We start from the raw sequence: 17,881 nt of genomic DNA, 5'->3' as shown, positions 1-17,881 counted from the left end.
CTCCCGCAGCTCCATGTTCGAATCCCACCATCAGACTGGAAATTATCAACATCGCCGCTAATCGTCATGTGAGCTAAGCCAAATAGCGCCGCTATTGTCCGCGATATCGGCCGTAGCTGGAATAGCGGAACAGGAGGGACTCACATTTTGATGAGGTAAGTTGGCTTACCAAATTTGGCAAGCGGGAGAAGAAGTTTGGTAAGTTGGATAGGATGGAGAGCTGAATGGTAACTCTGTTGGATCATGATTTTCTTATTTACTTGCCAAATTTTAACTTGAAGAGTCAGATAACAATTTTGTTGGAGTTTCTCTAGACTTCCCAGCCCCAGCAGTCTGCAGATGTCCCTAGCCTGGCATGGAACTGTCAGCGAACAAAATTTCAAAACAAAAGGTGCAATCGAGTTATAATTTGGATAATTGGTTTGTTAATTATAGCCTTTTTGTTTCATTTTTTCTTGTACGAAATTTGAGGCATGTCACGTGTGATCATATCAACGCTGTCTTTCTACGATTGGCTTCTGTACACCATGCACCTAGTGGAAAGAAAGGGAAAAAAAAACTAGCAATCTATCTATTGTCATGGAGGTCCAGAGGACGTTTGGGCGCGCACACGCCCACGTGGGCCAGAAAAGGTTGGGTGGGCCAAAATCTAATAGAACCATGTGAGAGCATCGGCGTGATTCAACAGCGCAAATCTCAACTGAGCGCGATTGGAAACATTAGCGGCCTAATGGATAGGAGTAGACCTGACCATTTTGCGCAGCTCGGGCCGGGCTGGGCCGAAAAAACGGTTCATTTCGGGCTGAAAATTTGTGACCACAAACATCCCATGACAGTTGTCGGGCCGAGTTGTCAAGCTGGGCTCCGGCCCCCCATTTTTTTAGAAAATAAATAAAATTAATTATTTGAGCCTACCGCCTCATCGAAGCTTGGCCACAAAAAACTGATGGAGCCAGGAACCCTGTCCAGAAACGGGAAATTAAACATTGGAATGCGAATGCCCCCAAGATTCCACAATCGATCGTGGATGGATGAACGACGACCCTTGGCCGGAGAAGGAAAAGAACATATCCGGGCAGCGCATCCAATATAATGCATGCAATTCCACAGCCTCAAAACTGCATCGCCGGCACGGAACTGAAACAGTTCATCTACCGCATCGCCAACTCAAGAATGAACTGGAACAGAATAACGCTGTCAGAGATCAATCAATCAATACTCCTACTATATTGCAGCGGTCTTTGCTTCATTCCACCGGTTGTCTTTTGCTGAATCTTTTTCTTTCCCTGATAAGAAAAGAATGAAGAAGCACATATGCATGCATGCAGGAGGTGCAAAAAAGAAAGATGCAACAAGAAGAAGGGAATCCTGAAAAACAGTAATTAAATTGAAAGAAGAAAAGACAATAATATAGTGCAGTTGACTGACTGCTTGGAGCACCCAGGGGTGAAGGTCGAGCTGAGGCTGTCAAAAGGCCAATAAGTTTGGTGGTGGCACCAATGGCAACATATATAGAATGCAATATGATGGTGAGCATATGTATGTAGGAGTGAAGTAGCCATGCGAGATATGATGCATCATATATCAGGAGGACGGAGGAAGAAGACAGCCGACATATACGTAAATTAAAGCTAGCGAAGCGCCTTTCGTGTGGGCAGCAACAGATTAGTAAATAGAAAACGAAAAAGAGGCGGAGGCGATAAGATAAACAAGGATTAGGGTGGTGGCTTTCGTGTGGAGCGCATGCTGATCGCGCACTCCCTCCATTTCTCTATTCACTAATAATCTTGCAATTGCCAGTGCCTGCCGATTCAGCACTCACTACCACTTTCTCGTCTTCCTCCTGCTGGCCCGGCCGGCCCGACACACCCACCTACTTGATGCGGCCGTGGCTGCATGCAGCATGCCGCCTTCACCTGCACCATGGATCCGATCCATCCGGTTCATCGAGCGCATACCTAAAATTTTTGACCTACTTTATTTCGTGTTTTCTTTTCTCGCAATCCATCATCGATCGCGGCAAGTACTCGCGCGGGATGTATGGTATAGGTCGTCTGCTTTATTTGTCCCCAAAGTAATTAAAGGTGTGACATTGATCCTCGATGCTGTCTCTGTGTCCCTCTTGTCTCTTTCCCTTGTTTCCTTTCCATTTTGATTTGGATTCCAAAGAAACAAAAAGAAAACAGTCATGAGCCTTTAGCTGTTGTTGGATTTCTTGACAAGCCGCAACGACGATAATGGATCGAGCAGCAGGCTAATGCATCGATGCCATTCTTCCAAACAGCTTAACAGCTATAGCTAATAAGCTAAAATTCCGATCGAGCACAAGTACACAACTAAAGCCTGATCATTAGCTCATCAGAGTCGTCTGAGATAATTTGGTTTCAGCGCGCGCGATAAGATAACAACGTACATGTCCATCTATCATTTCATGCTGTCACTTACTACACGCTTTAATAATCTGCAGACAAAAATGGAGGAACATACATAGGCAGCTCTTGGTTTGATTCTTCTTCACTTCTTGACGTCTCTCCAGCTAGCTAGCTTAGTGCACCCTTACAAGTATTCGACTAAGCTATATGGATAGCGACAAGATGTTTCGTGGCAACCTTCTTTTTCTAAAGGAAAAAGGAGAACCGTTATTACCTATACTACTACTTCGTGTGTTCCTTGTGGCACGTATGTATAAGCATGAGTCCATCGATCAGGACCACCCGTGTAGCCAACCAGCCCAATGCAAGATTTTTCTCAGCCACTTGATCACGATCCAACGACAGCTCGCTTACTTTCTTCTTCTTCTTCCTCCTCCTCCTCCTCCTCCCACTGTTCCTTCTGCTTCCACACTGTCCGCATCCTTGCTCTGCATCTCGCTTCACTGCCCCCTCATCGCAGTTGCGATGTTCAGGTGGATCCGCCACTTCTGGCGATACAACCCTACACCCGGTACCAAATCGGAGTGTGTTGTTTCTTCCAAGCTATAGACTATAGTGCTATATGTGGTCGGCCATCACGCAACACTGATCGAAGAAGCTAGACACACTGGGCCAGGCTAGGTTTTTTTTCCCCCATGGTACCTGGCTTACTGATGAGAGCGAAATGGACTACCCCCGTTATAGAAACTTTCAATGTGCCATAAGCAAAGACACAGGAGTGATACTACCATTTCAAATTTCAGAAAAGAACACTACAAACAAGTGCATGCAGTTTTTGTGGCACAACACAAGAGGGCATGCACTTGCCAAATATGTGTCAATGGCAAGCTCATGGCCGCGTTGGATGATCTGCTGCTCTATGCATGGCTAGGAAGCTTTTGCAGTCCGGTGGTCGTCATTTTTTTTTAAAGACGTGCATAGCATGTTTTTCATTAAGAAGAAGAGAATTACAACGATGCAACTTAGGAAGGATCCAAAGCGCAGAGTTACAAAAACTACCACAAGTGACTGGAAACACAGATGCAACAAATAGAAAAGAAAACTATGGCACCACCACCACACCAAACACGACCTAAGAGGATCGATACCTGCAGGAGAGAAAGACACCAAGGCCCTGTTTGGCATAGCTCCAACTCCGAGTGGAGCTGCTCCACTCCAGAACTCCACATGGAGCCAGCTCCGCTCCAAAACTCCAGAACTAAAATAGGATGTTTGGCTAGATGGGTGCTCTCAGCTCCAAAAAAGATCGATTTCAGTGTGGATTGCCATTGTTGCCCCCAATTAAGACCCCACTTGTCATCCTCTCTATCCCATCTTCTTCTTCCCCTTTCAATATGCCAACGGGTTGTGTGTATTTTACATCCATCCATCCCCTTTCAATATCCCAACATATGCTGTAAATGAATGGATGAACATGGTCAGGAGGAGTGAAACTCAAAAGACTTTTGCAAATGTTTCCTTTGGTCTGTCAAAATCTTCCACTTTCAATATGCCAACGGGCGGCAGGGTGGGCGGCGGGCTGGGCGGCGGGGCTGGGTGGCGAGCGGCGGGACAGGTGGCGGGCGGCGGGACGGGCGGCGGGGCTGGGCAGCGAGCGGCGGGGTGGACGGCGACGGGTAGCAGGCGACGGGCGGCAGGCGGCGACGGGCAACGGGCGGCGGGCGGGCGCGACGCGGGGCGGCGACAGGCGACGGGCGGCAACGGGCGCGGCGCTGGGCGGCGACGGGCGGCGGGCGACGACGGGCGACTGGCCTTGACGATGGGGAACAATAGAATAGAACGAAACGTTTTTTTTCCATAACCAGTGGCATTGGTGGGTAATTATCCACCAACTCCACGAGGAGGTTCAAAAGAGAGGTTTCTGGAGCAGCAAAAGAGGTGCTCCAAAACTCCACCTCCATTTGCACTACAGCTCCATGGAGTTGGCAACTCCATGGAGTTTTGGAGTTGGGGTGTTTGGCTGAATTTTTTTATGGAGTTGCTGGAGTTTAGGAGTGGAGCCGTGCCAAACAGGACCCAAGAGCACACGCACATCACCGACTGCCTAACAACCCGTAGTCAACGGAGGTACGGTGAGAAGGTCGTGCAAGACGATGCCTCCAGGGAGGAAGCGATGCCCACCAAGGACGCCGATCCGCACATCCCCGGCATAGATCAAACCTCGCCGTGCCGAATCTATAGTTGGCTATATGGCCCCTGGCACGTGGGCCGGCCCACGGCATGGGATTTTGGCCCGGTCCAGGCACGACACGGCGGTCGTCGTGCCCGTGTTGGCCCAGCCCATACCAAGGGTCGTGCCTAGGCTGCTCTCTCAGCCCGCGTGCTAGCCCAGCACAACACGGCCTATTTAGCCCGTCACAATTAAGTGGGCAGCCCGGCCTGTTAAGGCCCGCTCAGCCCGCCTCCGTAGCCATATATATACTGGCGGCGGCTGCACCCCCGCAACCCTACCTCCATTCTGCTGCCTCCGCTGCAGCCCTGCTCCCTCGCCCCTCCGCAGGTCCGCCGCCCAGAGGAAGAGGAAGACCAGCACGTTGTGGATGTCGGCGTCCCCGACGCCGTCCCCGAGTGCGGGGTCCTCAGTGGGGAGCATGGCCACGAGTATGCCGAGCGCGAGCACGGCTTGCTCCTGCGGGATCTGCAGCGCCTCCACCAGCGTGGCGGCACCCATGCACCCGTTGTCGGGGCCGCGGCGGCGAGCTTCTCCTTGAGCTCGGCGGGGGTCTGCGCCAGCGTGCCCTCCGGGAAGATGAGCTTAGGGATGGGTAGGAGGCCGTGCTCGAACAAATCCCAACACGGGCGGAGCAGTGCCGCGGGGGTGGCGGCGGCGTCGCTGGGGCAGGGGACAGGGACGGAGCTGCGTCCGACGGTGGGTCGAGGGTCTTGTCGGCCATCGTGGCGACGCGAAAGGGGAGGCATAGGGAGGGGGGAGATCTGGGAGTGCGGTGGGAATGGTGAGGAGAAAGCAGAGGCAGTGATGCGTGCGGGCTTTTTTTTTCCTTTCTCTATTTTGAAGGGTAGTTTGCTGTGTTAAATAAAGGTTGGTTTGATGCCGTGCTCACTGGCTGGCACGAGTACGGCGAGGCCATTAAGGCCCTCTGGGCCAACGTGCCGGCACGGCCCGCCTAAGAAGGTAGCGGGCCGTGCCTAGGCCGCTTCTTCGGATATGGGCCGACACGGTATGGCACGGTTACTATACGAGCCTAAACGTGCCGGGCCAAATCGTGCTCGTGCCAGGTCAGGCCAGGCTGCCTGTTTGGCCATCTATAGCTGAATCTTGCCGCCGCCAACAGCCACCATCCGGCACCACCAAAGAAGAGAAGCAACACGCAGGGGGAAAATGAGGGAGGGGAGGAGGAAACAGGAGCGAGCGACATCGACGCCGCTGCCGGCCGCTGCCGCCGCCAGGTGCTGCCAGCTACCGCCAACGGGCGGCGGCGGCCACATGGGCTTCCCCGTCCGGTGGTCGTCGTCGTGGATTCCGCATATATACAATCGGCAAGCACAACCAGCTGCAAATTTAAAGGCAGGGTAGCTTTATCAGTGTGTGCGCCCATGGGCGGGCACACACGGAGAGAGCGATACCAGAGGTCAGAGGAGAGCAGGGGAAAAAAGACGCTAGCTGCTAGCTGCTTTTCCACCAAAGATGCAGTGGATCCCCCACTACGATCCATCATCGTCGAGTGCATTGCATTGGCCGCACGCAACAAAAACAAACCAATGCAATAACCTGATCGACTGCCTGAGAGAGAGACCAAGTATGTAGCTTCTTCGTTCTATAAAACGCGGCACGAGCTCGCGTGTGTCCGCCACACTGCCACTGCTAGCACTGCCTCTTCCAGTATATACATCCACCGATCGATCCACACTGCTACATACTGACTATACTCACTCACTCAAATCATCAGCAGCATATCCATGGCGGCCTTGATCAATAACGTGGACGGCGCCAACAAGCTGGCCGGCGTTGTGGACGCCGAGAACCCGCGTGCCCTCCCTTGCGGCGGCGTTGACGAGGACGACGTCCTGTCGCAGCGCGCCAACTGGCTGCGCGCCGCCGTGCTGGGCGCCAACGACGGGCTGGTGTCGACGGCGTCGCTGATGCTGGGCGTGGGCGCCGTGAAGGCGGACGCGCGCGCCATGGTCATCTCCGGCTTCGCGGGCCTCCTGGCGGGCGCCTGCAGCATGGCCATCGGCGAGTTCGTCTCCGTCTGCTCCCAGCGCGACGTCGAGCTGGCTCAGCTCGATCGCGACGGCAAGCGCGGCGGCGAGGAGGAGAAGGCGCTCCCGAGCCCCGTCCAGGCCGCCGTCGCGTCCGCGCTCGCCTTCTCCGTCGGCGCGCTCGTGCCGCTGCTGGCCGCAGGCTTCATCCGCGACTACAGGCTCCGCATCGGCGTCGTCATCGCGCTGGCCACCGCCACGCTCGCCGCGTTCGGCTGCGTCGGTGCCGTGCTGGGCCGCGCCCCCGTCGCGAGGTCCTGCGCGCGGGTGGTGACCGGCGGCTGGGCCGCCATGGGCGTCACCTTCGGCCTCATGAGGCTCTTCAAAGCAAGCGGAATATGATGATGTTGATCTCGATAGATCATCCAACACACCACACGCTTCTGGTGTGTCGTCGTTGCTTTTATCATTTCGTTTCGTACGTGCATCCATCTCCTAACCAGTAACCATACACTAGATATATGACAGATGCACACGCGACTCATATCGATGATCCATCATCCATCCCTAGCTGCTACCTAGCTAGTTGCATCTATGTATGCTACCTGCTGCTGTTGAATATCGATCGAGTTACCATGCATGAACGCTAATGTAATACTACGTACGTACTGTGAGCATATCGTGCATGCTTGTACTGCTCTTAAGACGACTGCGGCAGGCATGTGTAAACACTGCTGAACTAATATCAACCGTATTAATTAATTAATTTCTCACTTAATTATTCATCATGTCGTATTGCAATTTGTAAAATACTCCATCCGTTCCAAATTGTAGGTCATTTGACTATATCTAAGTGCATAATAAAACTATGCACATGGAAAAGTTAAAACGACCTACAATTTGGAACGAAAGGAGCAGTGATCAAAGTGAGTGCTGACAAAGCAAATATGCATGGGAGATATAGATGCGGATAATTCATTCCATGTCGCGCCCGGCTACGCTGCTGGCTCCACACTCCACTACACGCCGTTGCTGCTCCGATCCATTGGCCATTGACAAAACTAACCTTTTTAGGCATAATATATAATCAACAATCATGCCGTGTGCCACCCAGCTTACTTGGCTTTAATAACTTATAAAATTCAATCTAGAATTGTAATAGTCACAAGGTACAATGTTATTAAATATCATAATAGAAAATACTGAGAATTGTAAAAGGGCCAATAAGGTCAAGTATTTTTTTAGATTTCTCGTGTTCTTGCTCATATACATCGGGGCACTGGGTCAAGTGCAAATAAAGGTGAAACTCATGGTTTGTGTGTACGCGCCAGCACACTCGCAGCTCACTATGGTGTGACTTGCGCGCCCTTTCCTCCTAGTTTTCTGAAAACAATCATATAAAAGTTTTCTAGAGTTTTTAAAAAGAAGCTAGGTTTTCAAGAAGTTTTCAAAAAAAAAATTTCCAAGAGAGTTTTACTAAAACTTGTTTGATGAAGTTTTTCAGAGAAAATGTATACATAATCTCCTCAAGCAGCCTTGTGGAAGTGGAATAGCAGATGTGGTATATATATATATATGCAGAAAACTGATATTATTTTCGAATGCGCCGCGCATCATGGTATTGAAAAGAACAGTGTTTTCGTAACATGTGGCAATGAGAGCCGGCACACACACTAGAAAAACCAATATTGTAAAATGTGACAATTAAAGAAAACAATGGCAGACAACTGAATGTAGCTACACGGGTAGAAAACTCGGCTTTAATCCCGGTTGGTAGGGGCCAAATCTCTCTAAAAGCCATCCGGAATATAGTTTTCGAGACAAAAGGGGTCTTTAGTCCCGGATCGTCCACCCGGGACTTAAACCCTCTTTAGTCCCGGTTGGTACCAACCGGGACTAAAAAATTTCAAAAAATAAAAAGTCCCCCTACCCCGCATGGGCTTGGGCGGGAACCCCCCCTCTTCCCCCCCCCCCCCCCCTGCCGCCACCACCACACCGCCCGCCGCCACCACCACCGCCACGCCCGCCACCACCATCACCACGCCCGCCGCCGCCACCGCGACACCCACTGCCACCACCGCCACGCCCGGGACAAAAGGGGGGCGCAGTCGGTGCGAAAATTCCAACAGTTACAACCGGGACTAAAGGGGGGCTTTAGTCCCGGTTGTAATTTACAACCGGGACTAAAGGTCCCTAATCTGGCCTACCGTGGCATGCCACCTTTAGTCACAGGCCAAATTTAAACCGAAACAAAAGGGGTGGATGAAAGGTGAATTATCTACCAGCGGTGCTTTCTCATATTATTATCAATCTCGTGCAATAGATTGGTGCCGGCACTTTTAAGGCCAGACACAATACTAACGATTATTGCATAAATCACACAATTGTTGACTGGACGGGTGGGCACTTGGGTTTACAAACAGAGCATGCGACCTGACACTCATGCATGGTGTCGTAGCACAACTGTTCGGGCTTTTGATTCATGCAGCAATAGCAATTTCTTAATTTTGTAAGAAACGCCTCATTATCACACGGATACGCCGAACAAAATATGAGTGCCACTTGCTCCCATCTAGCGTTGCATTGGTGAGGATATAAGCCCGTCTCCTTGCAGCTCTAGCATCAAGTTGTTGATGAGGACGACCTGTTTGACTGTGTGTTTATTATTAGCATGTACTCTCTCTGTTCTCTTTCTTTTGATAGTACTATTTTCTCTTGGCACAATGACCAAGAAAAACAATCCTACTTGTCATCCTACTTATCATCCATTTAATCATGCAATTAACTAATTCCCTACTTATCATCCATTTAATCATGCAATTAACAGGGATTCATTAAGTCTTAGACTTCTTGATGCCCATGTAACCCATCTCGATTGGAAGAATAAAAAGCCACACATTAGACTAAAACAACTATTAAGTGGATGGATAGTTGGACTGAAATAAAACTACCAAAAGAGAATATTTCAGATTTGAAAATATGCCTATCAAAAGCGAATGGAGGGAGTAGCGTATATTGCACATCCACAACAAATTTAAAGGCAGAGTACTTACATTGTGCAAGGAATGCAAATAGGGACAACATAAGCATTAAGGCTCCGCATTTGCCCCTCATGTTCATATTATGATCTGAAATGATGTTGGCCTCGCAGAATTTTGAATTGCTTATGTATATGCACACAAGAGACGCGTGCCATATCTAAAGAAATCACATATGCCATAATGATTATATATTCTTTCTTTCTTTAGGGGGTGTTTGGGAGGGGGTGCTAAATTTTAGCACCCCCATTTTAGTCACTTTTAGCCCCTCCTCCTCCCAAACACCTAGGCTAAAATGGAGGGGCTAAATTTTAGCCCCCCATAATCTATTAGCCTCTCAAGAGGTGCTAAAATGGACTAAAAGTGCTAAAAGTGATCCCCTCCTCCAAAATTCCACCCGGTACCCTCCCCTCTCTCCTCCCCCGCGCTCTTCTCTTTCCTCCGCGCCAGATCCCGCCGCCGTCCTTCTCCGCCCGCCACCGCGCCGCCTCCGCCCGGCCTCTGCGCCCCGCGCCGCCCGCCCGCCGCCCGCTGCGCCCCGCACCGCCCGCGACCTCCGCGCCGGTCCCGCCAGCCCCGCCCACCCCCGCGGCCTCCGCGCCGGCCTCCGCCTCCTCCGGCCGGATTCGGCGGTGGCCATGCCGGCGGTGGCCATAGCACCGGCGCCCGCGGCCGCGGCGACCGGCGCCTCACCGGAGGGCAAGCAGCAGGGCATCCTCGAGGTGGCGCCGCGCGTCGTGTCTACTTCTTTGCGCACACACCGGAGGAGCTCCGGCCACTGTACGTGTCATTGGTGGGGTCGCGCAGCGCGATGGAGATGGCGGCGGCGATGGGGATGGGGCTCCCGTCGCTGGGGGCGTCATTCACGCCGCCGTTGTCGCCGTCCGGCGGCGTGGCAGGCGCGTGGCCGCAACCGAACGTGCCGGCATTGTGCCTGCCCGGGAGCGCAGGGACCTTCACCTGAGCCGGCTGCGCACGTTGCTGAGCGTGCGCAGCATGGTGGCGGACGAGCTGCTTGCCTCGGCGGACTACGCGGATCTGCCTGCTGCCAGCGTGGCGCTGGTGGCCGCGGCCAGCGCGGATGCAACAGGTGGAGGCGGCGGCGGAACCTCCGCGCCGGCCGACCCCGCGGCGCACGGGCCGCCGGCCGACCCGCCTTGGACTCATCCTCCTCCACCATCCTCTGCTACCGTGCTTGCCCAATTGGAGTCGAGCAGGAAGATGAGGAGGGGTAAAGGAGAGGAGGCAAATGAGGATAAAAGAGTCTTTTAGCAACTAAAGTGCTAAAATTTAGCCCTCCACCCAAACACCTTACAGTGCTAAAGTTTATCACTCTATTTGAGGGGCTAAAATTTAGCCCAGGGCTAAATTTTAGCCCCTTCCTCCCAAACAGGGCCTCAGTATAGTGCTATAGTACCTGTTACCTGAACGGAAGGTACTAATAATTGCCTCTGTTACCTCCAAAAAAAATAAATGACTGTAACTATAGTTGATATATATAGAGAGAGGGTGAGTATATTTTGTGGTCGACCATAGAATAGCTTATTCTGTAGCCATGCCACCGGACCCACGATCCAGCGAGCCAGGGTCCCGTGCGGTGCTGCTGCGTAATTTTGGGGCGTCACCGCTGAGCCAACCACGTGAGCCGAGCCGCGCTGCAACTCTGGTGGCTGGTAGCCACGGTCATTAATGGGAAATGAATGATAATTAGTTCACGCTGATTTCGGGAAATTGAGTTCAGGTACATTAGGGCTTGCATGTAAGCTAGTGGATACGGGTAAAGGTAACACATGGTTTAGTTTACACGTGCGTGTGTTACCAGAATACTAGAATGAGAGTGCGTAACCGAGGAATGGTAAATATCCAGGAAATTACGGTAGATGAGCTTAGAACATCAAACACATTGGACACCTCACTAGTATACAGTAAAATCGTTACGATAATTCAAATGCCGTGAGATGATAATTAGAATAGGAAGTTACGACATTTAGACGTCAAGCTATTGTGGGGAACCAATTACTATAATAACAGGGTTATTTCTGAATAAGTAATTCATATTTTAATTGGGGACAATACTCTGCATGAATCATTATAATGCCTAATTTATTAGAATCCAATATACCATAACCACGACAGTGCCTTCAGACATGTACGAGAATTTATACAGTGGATTTACCGCAATGGAAACACGAATAGGAAATAGCAAAATGAGACTAAGCATAGCACCCTTATCGAGTTTTTTGTGTGCATAGAACAGAAATAAATTTGTCTGTCGAAACCAAACAAATCAAAGGTACTACAAAAAAGACAGTAGGCCTTTGTATTTGTTGACACCAGACATCAGGATTGAAGACCAATCAAAGCCAGTGTACTTCTTTGTTGGGTAAAGAACAGCTCAGGACCTAAACTGAGGCACAGTTTGCAGCATACATTCAGTCATCATTATCACTTTGGTTGGGATTCTTAGATGCCACTGCAGACAGCATCTGCAGTGCAGTAGCAGCATGTGTGGAGCATCTATTCTACTACCCATCTGTGGCAGCAAAATCTCCAGAATACTGGAAGCTGGTGGTCAAATTGAAGTCTCCCCTGCATTTGCCAAGGAAGCCACATCCCCTAAAAAAATACTAAATTAGACTTAACTATCTGGCACTGTTATGTATGGTATAATCCATTTTTTCACTGATTAATCTGGCAAAAAATTAATTATACCACTAATATGATGTATTTAAAATTGGGAAGTGTCACTGGATGCCTAGTGATCTGAATGAACACTTTTTTCTTGATATCCAGTAAGTAATAATGGACAAAAAAATTGTCAGACAATATACCTCGATGAGAAGCTCTCTAATCCGGTGACGACGTGACGTTCGCGAAGGAGCAAGTTCAGGAGCAGCCACCGTTCGAAGAGGAGTACTCCCAGTTTGCCGAGGAAGGCAAGTGGCCTTCTCCCCCTACATATTCTTTTTGTCCCAATAATATCATGATTAAACACTTTATTTATTTCTTGTATGTGCATAAATTTGACGGGAATGCCTATTAAGGACTTACCTAGCTTTTAATCCTGTTTCCTTGTATGAACCTGTTTAATCATGTTGGGTAAACTTGCTAGTCGCTTAATTTGGGTTGGTAATGCCTTAATAATGAGAAGAATGTTAATCATGTTTTATTTATGTTGCTATACCTGTTTAATTGCAAGAACACTTGTTTTAATCGGAACATGGAGAACCACCCAAGAAAACAGTACAACCACAACATCACATGGTTCTGATCTTAGCCGAATAATTAGGCATGTGGTTAGCTGGTGGCCTTACCGAAAGGGCAAGGAGGGGGAAGATGTTGGGTGCACGATCCGGAGCAGTAGCCTTCGCTAAGGTGCTGTCTCATTAACGGGTTGTGGTCTACATCGCTACTGAAACTCTAGCGGGCTACCAGTTACCTGTGTGTCTTTGTAAAGGCTTCAGAGTGGACCCCCCCAACCACTCACCAAAGGAAGTGTTTAAGGGCTTTGCAAACCCGGGAGACATGGGGGAACACGAGTTGTGGGTAAAGTGTACAACCTCTGCAGAGTGAAAACTGATATATCAGCCGTGCTCATGGTTATGAGCGGCTTGGACCCTCACATGATAATTGAACTTAAAGATGAGAATAAACTATGTTACCTTTACCTTTGGGTTAATTCTAATGCTTTATGCTTAATTGGGTTGGTATAAACTTACATCTAGTAATTAGGTGCTGCTAATAAAATTTGACCAACTAAAATGCTAACCGCTTCAAGCCTTGAGCCTTGCATGTTTCCCCCACTTGCTGAGTACCAACCATAAGAGTACTCACCCTTGCCCAAACGTTGTTCAGAAGCTTGTGATGACGTGGAGTTCTTCGACGACTTCGAGGAGTTCTAGGTAGGCGTTCACCAGTCAAGCCTGTGGAGAAGCTGCGTTGTGTGTGTGCGCGTTTAAGTTATCGGTGAACGATTAAAGACCTTCATGTCTATCACACTGAGTGTAATAAAGTTCCTACTGGTTTATGTACGTTTTTGAACACTGTCTTTGATGTATTCACTGATGACGTCAACATATGTGTGAGAACGGATCCTGGCACACATATGCGATGCATTTGGTTTTGTTCAGAAACCGGGTGTGACACATGAGATTCTATCTTTCAATTATGGTTGATACTATTTATATCAAATAAGCTCTTTGTGCATCTCTTTGTATATATTATCATGGCTTGTTCTCTTATCATTATGGACTATGTGGTATTTGAATTTTGGGAGATGGTATTTATCTTGTGGTATTGTATTTCATTGCATTGCATGGCATTTGGAGTTATGTTGCGAATCTATGATTGCGATCGTATCGGTACAACATCGTTTATTAGGTATAACGATGCAGCTTCATACCTTGTTGGGTATGAAGGCAGGAGTTCATATGCATACGCATAAAGCATCGTCTAATTGGTATAACGATGCAGCTTCATACCTTTATGGGTATGAAGGCAGGAGTTTCATGTGCATTGATATTCATTTCAGGATGGTTTGAATGTTGGATGTGATGAAGTTACAAAATGTGAATATACTATGGTAAATTATGCCCTTCTATTGACATGCACCGCGGTATGGCATATGGGATTTCAGATACACGATATGTGGGCTTTTGCATGCACATGCTTTGTTTTACCTATTTTTTGGATATTGGATTGACATAGTTACATTGAAGCAAATATGGTAAGGGGTTCCTCTTGGTGGTCATGTGTGTGATATGGCTTGTGTGATTATGGAGATATTATGTGTGTTGTTACCTTGCATTCCAAGGAACTTCAATTACATTGCAAATGATATTTCATTTTTTTTTGTTACGGTATATGTTCTGCACTTATGCTAGCTTTACTTTTAGTTTTATGGAGACCTATATGCTATGGCTTTCTTTGCGGCTGCTAACCATCATTCTACATGGATCTTATATTAATTATTATGATAGCTCTTGTACAAAATAATATTGTTTTGTCTTTCCATGATTGCCTAATTCTTGGTATATCAAGTAAATTGGTGGAGCTGTTAATGCTTATTACTTTATCAAATGATTGGTTAATCTACTGTGGTTTAAATAGCTTGTTAAAGTAGTTCGCTTGCTCAGATTATTCAATCTCACTCTTATTTTTCCCTCTCCAGGTTGTCCTTTGAAGCTAGCATGGAGAGAAGTGGGTTAGTTGCACAACACACACTTTCACGTTATCCCACATAATGCTAAGATGTGTCTAAGTTTATGATATGTTAGGGTATTCTTATTCTTGTTTGTTAAAGATGTATAGTTATAATGTTGGAGAATCACGCTTCATATATAGTCTATCTTTTGTTGCTTCCGCATTATGCGTATTTCATATATGCTGCTAAAATTTTCTAGTTTGGCATTTTAGTGTAGTTGTGTAGCATCCTAGGGCTGCGTGATACCTGGGGTGTTATAGGAGAGTTGGAGAGAGAGGAGAAAACACCACGTAAACATTATCCACCGCCGCCACAAGGAGGAAAAATGGAGAGACGATTGAATCTATGAGAAGCCACATGAAGCGGAGCACCAGAGGAGGAAAGGAACCTCCCAAGCCGATCAGCTTGGAGGTGCCCAGGCGATCGGCCTGGGGATTTTCTACCCCCATTCGTCGTCGTCTTTGGTCCAGTTGATCTACAGGGCGATTTTTACCCAGAATTATGTCAACATGTATATGATCATGGGGTTCCCCGAAACCGTTGGACCCCAAATTGTGGTTACTCCCATCCCATATTTGACTCCTATCTTTCGAATTAGCATGACCACCACTTCATGGTAAGTAGGTCTCAACATTATAGTAAACGGTTCTCTAACAAGTTGATGCAAAATATGGTAACTCTCCATCCTAATCTTTCATCTCGAGCTGTTCGGACTATCGTAACTATTTCTTGGTTATTTTTGTGATCTCGTTGGTATAGTTACTTGTTCCTAATTCTCGTCATTTTATATACACGATGGCCTACTAATTATCTTCATTCTCGTAACACATACTATGTATTCAGATGTAGTCTGCACAACAGTTGTTGTATTCTCGTAACCCTCATTCACAAAAAGCTTGCATATGCTTGGAAACGTCATGCACGTTACCAAAAATTTTGTGCAGGTACGCATGCCGGCGTTCCCGGTACACATGCAGCCCAGAACGAAAGGAAGCTTCTTCCGACGGTGATTCCGCACTGATTAATGACAGGAGCTAGCGCTCCTGGAAGCTTTGATTCAAAGGTTAAAATGAATTTGCAGTCGATCATGCATTCATCTATAGCTAGAAACAGTTTTAAGAATGCGAACAAGAGCTAGATCTACACAGCTGAACAACGACGTTTAGTATATGTCGTCTCTACATAGTATAAGCCAGCCGGGCCATGGAGGAATCTCGATTGAAACCACCAGTTTTATTTGTCGATTACTCGAGGGAAGATAAAAGGACTCATTATTCTGGCCTAGCTAAAACAATGAAGGCAATCTGGTAATCTTACCACGAAGGAACAACGAATAATGCCACAGAAAACATATATACCACGAAATCACGAATAATAAGCAAAGGGAACAGATATATTGTAGCTGAGATGAGAGATCTGAAGGCATGCAGAAATTAAATCAAAACATCGATCATACGACATTCTGGCAAAACTAGCGAGCACTCGATTAGCAGCTAGCATCCAGAAATAATTCTAGAAAGGTATAGCCGCCGCGCGCGCCTCGTTGTTCAATTCCTGCGCTAGCTAGCTACTTGCTGCTCATGGCGTCCTCGGCGGGAGGAGGAGCGCCGCCGCCATCACCACTGTTGCTCCCCTGGATCTCCTGCTGATTCTTCCGCTGAAAGTCTTGGTAGACCTTGTCTCGCTTGGCGCGGGCCTTGTGGAGCTCCTCCCGCAACGCAGAACAAGAAGAGCTGTGTGGCTTGGTGATGATCTCGTCCAGCAACTCAGAGCAAGACGAGATCTTCTCCATCTCGTCGTTCAGCTGGAGCTCGAGCCTGGCAATCTTGGCGTCCAGAACCCTAAGCTGCAACCAAAAAAGAGCAAGACGCTTATTAATTAGCAGCTTGTGCATCACACATGCACACACGCACCGGCCCCCAACCAAACAAAGAGATCTTTACGTACTTGACGTGTGAAGCAGCGCTGGTAGACCACCGTATGGAGTCCGGCGGCGGCGGCCATGGCTAGGAGAGTCGAGAGACGGAGTAGTAGGGTAGGCGGGAGATGCATGGGGTTTAATTATATAGAGTGCGCGCGAGAGAGAGGCCGGGGACGACGATGTGTTTCTCTTCTCCACTGCGCCTCGCTGGAATAATGCTAGCCTGTGTTGGTAAGCATTGATCAATTTCAGCTGTCGCCGTCCTGCAGATCTTCCAGATTTTAACATTAACGCATGCCAAGTTTATCTTGATTCAAAAATACTGCAGCGCCATTCACATGTATCAACCGTGTCAGGTTCATTTTCATCATGGGCCAGGTTCGATTGAAAAAGACAGCGCAAAAACTCATGGTCCATGGGCCATGTCCAACAGATAGTTTCATGGCCCAGGGGAAAAAAAATGGGCAGAGAGACACACTCAACGATCGAGCAGAGTGCGTTGTCGCACTACTATCCCTCGTCTATATGATGATGCATACCACAGTGTACTCCTAAAATCGGTATGCTGGCTATATATACACCTCCACTACTAGATCTGCAACAAAAACTAGATCTTTCCTAGGACAAATTAAAGCCAAGAACAAAGATGAATTCCTAGGAAATACTACTTGGTTTCAGTTGAATTGAAGAAGAGCAGTTCATAACTTCTGGTCGATTAGGTCGAGTTCACAGGAAGGCGCAACACATCCATAGTTGATCCGATCGTTATCATCACCGGTATATCCAACGTTCGATGAGATGGTTGACCCCATGGGCTAGCTGATGTGGGAATTTTTTTTTTCAGCATGACACTTGTTTTCTTTCTTCGTAAAGAAATTTTAGAGTGCTTGAAAAAAATAAGAGTCGTCCATCCGACGAAATCGAATGGTGAAAACAAAGGAAGTACCATGAAGTACTAAAACTAATTTTGTGGGACCAAGTAAAAAATAGTGAGAAAATTACTATGATACCCTGTAAATCTATTTAAATTCTATTTTTTTAAGCAAGTACCACCGGTACTTTAAAAGCAATGTAACAAAGCTCTCTTTCATAATGCTACAAGAAAACAACAACATTAGAAGTCGAA

At 48.1% G+C, this 17,881-nt stretch overlaps 1 protein-coding gene across 1 annotated transcript; it reads left to right on the top strand.

Annotated features, from left to right (window-relative positions):
* The first annotated feature begins 6,082 nt into the window (after window positions 1–6,082).
* On the top strand, window positions 6,083–7,378 carry LOC101768488 (vacuolar iron transporter homolog 5-like). Its single transcript, XM_012844648.3, has one exon. The coding sequence runs from the start codon at window positions 6,351–6,353 to the stop codon at window positions 6,993–6,995; it is 645 nt and encodes a 214-aa protein (XP_012700102.2). The 5' UTR covers window positions 6,083–6,350; the 3' UTR covers window positions 6,996–7,378.
* Window positions 7,379–17,881: the final 10,503 nt, after the last annotated feature.

This window comes from Setaria italica, chromosome III (assembly GCF_000263155.2).
Source record: "Setaria italica strain Yugu1 chromosome III, Setaria_italica_v2.0, whole genome shotgun sequence".
Lineage (NCBI taxonomy): Eukaryota > Viridiplantae > Streptophyta > Magnoliopsida > Poales > Poaceae > Setaria > Setaria italica.
The sequence above is the reverse complement of the archived record's forward strand: the minus strand, read 5'-3'. Positions and strand labels throughout refer to the sequence as shown.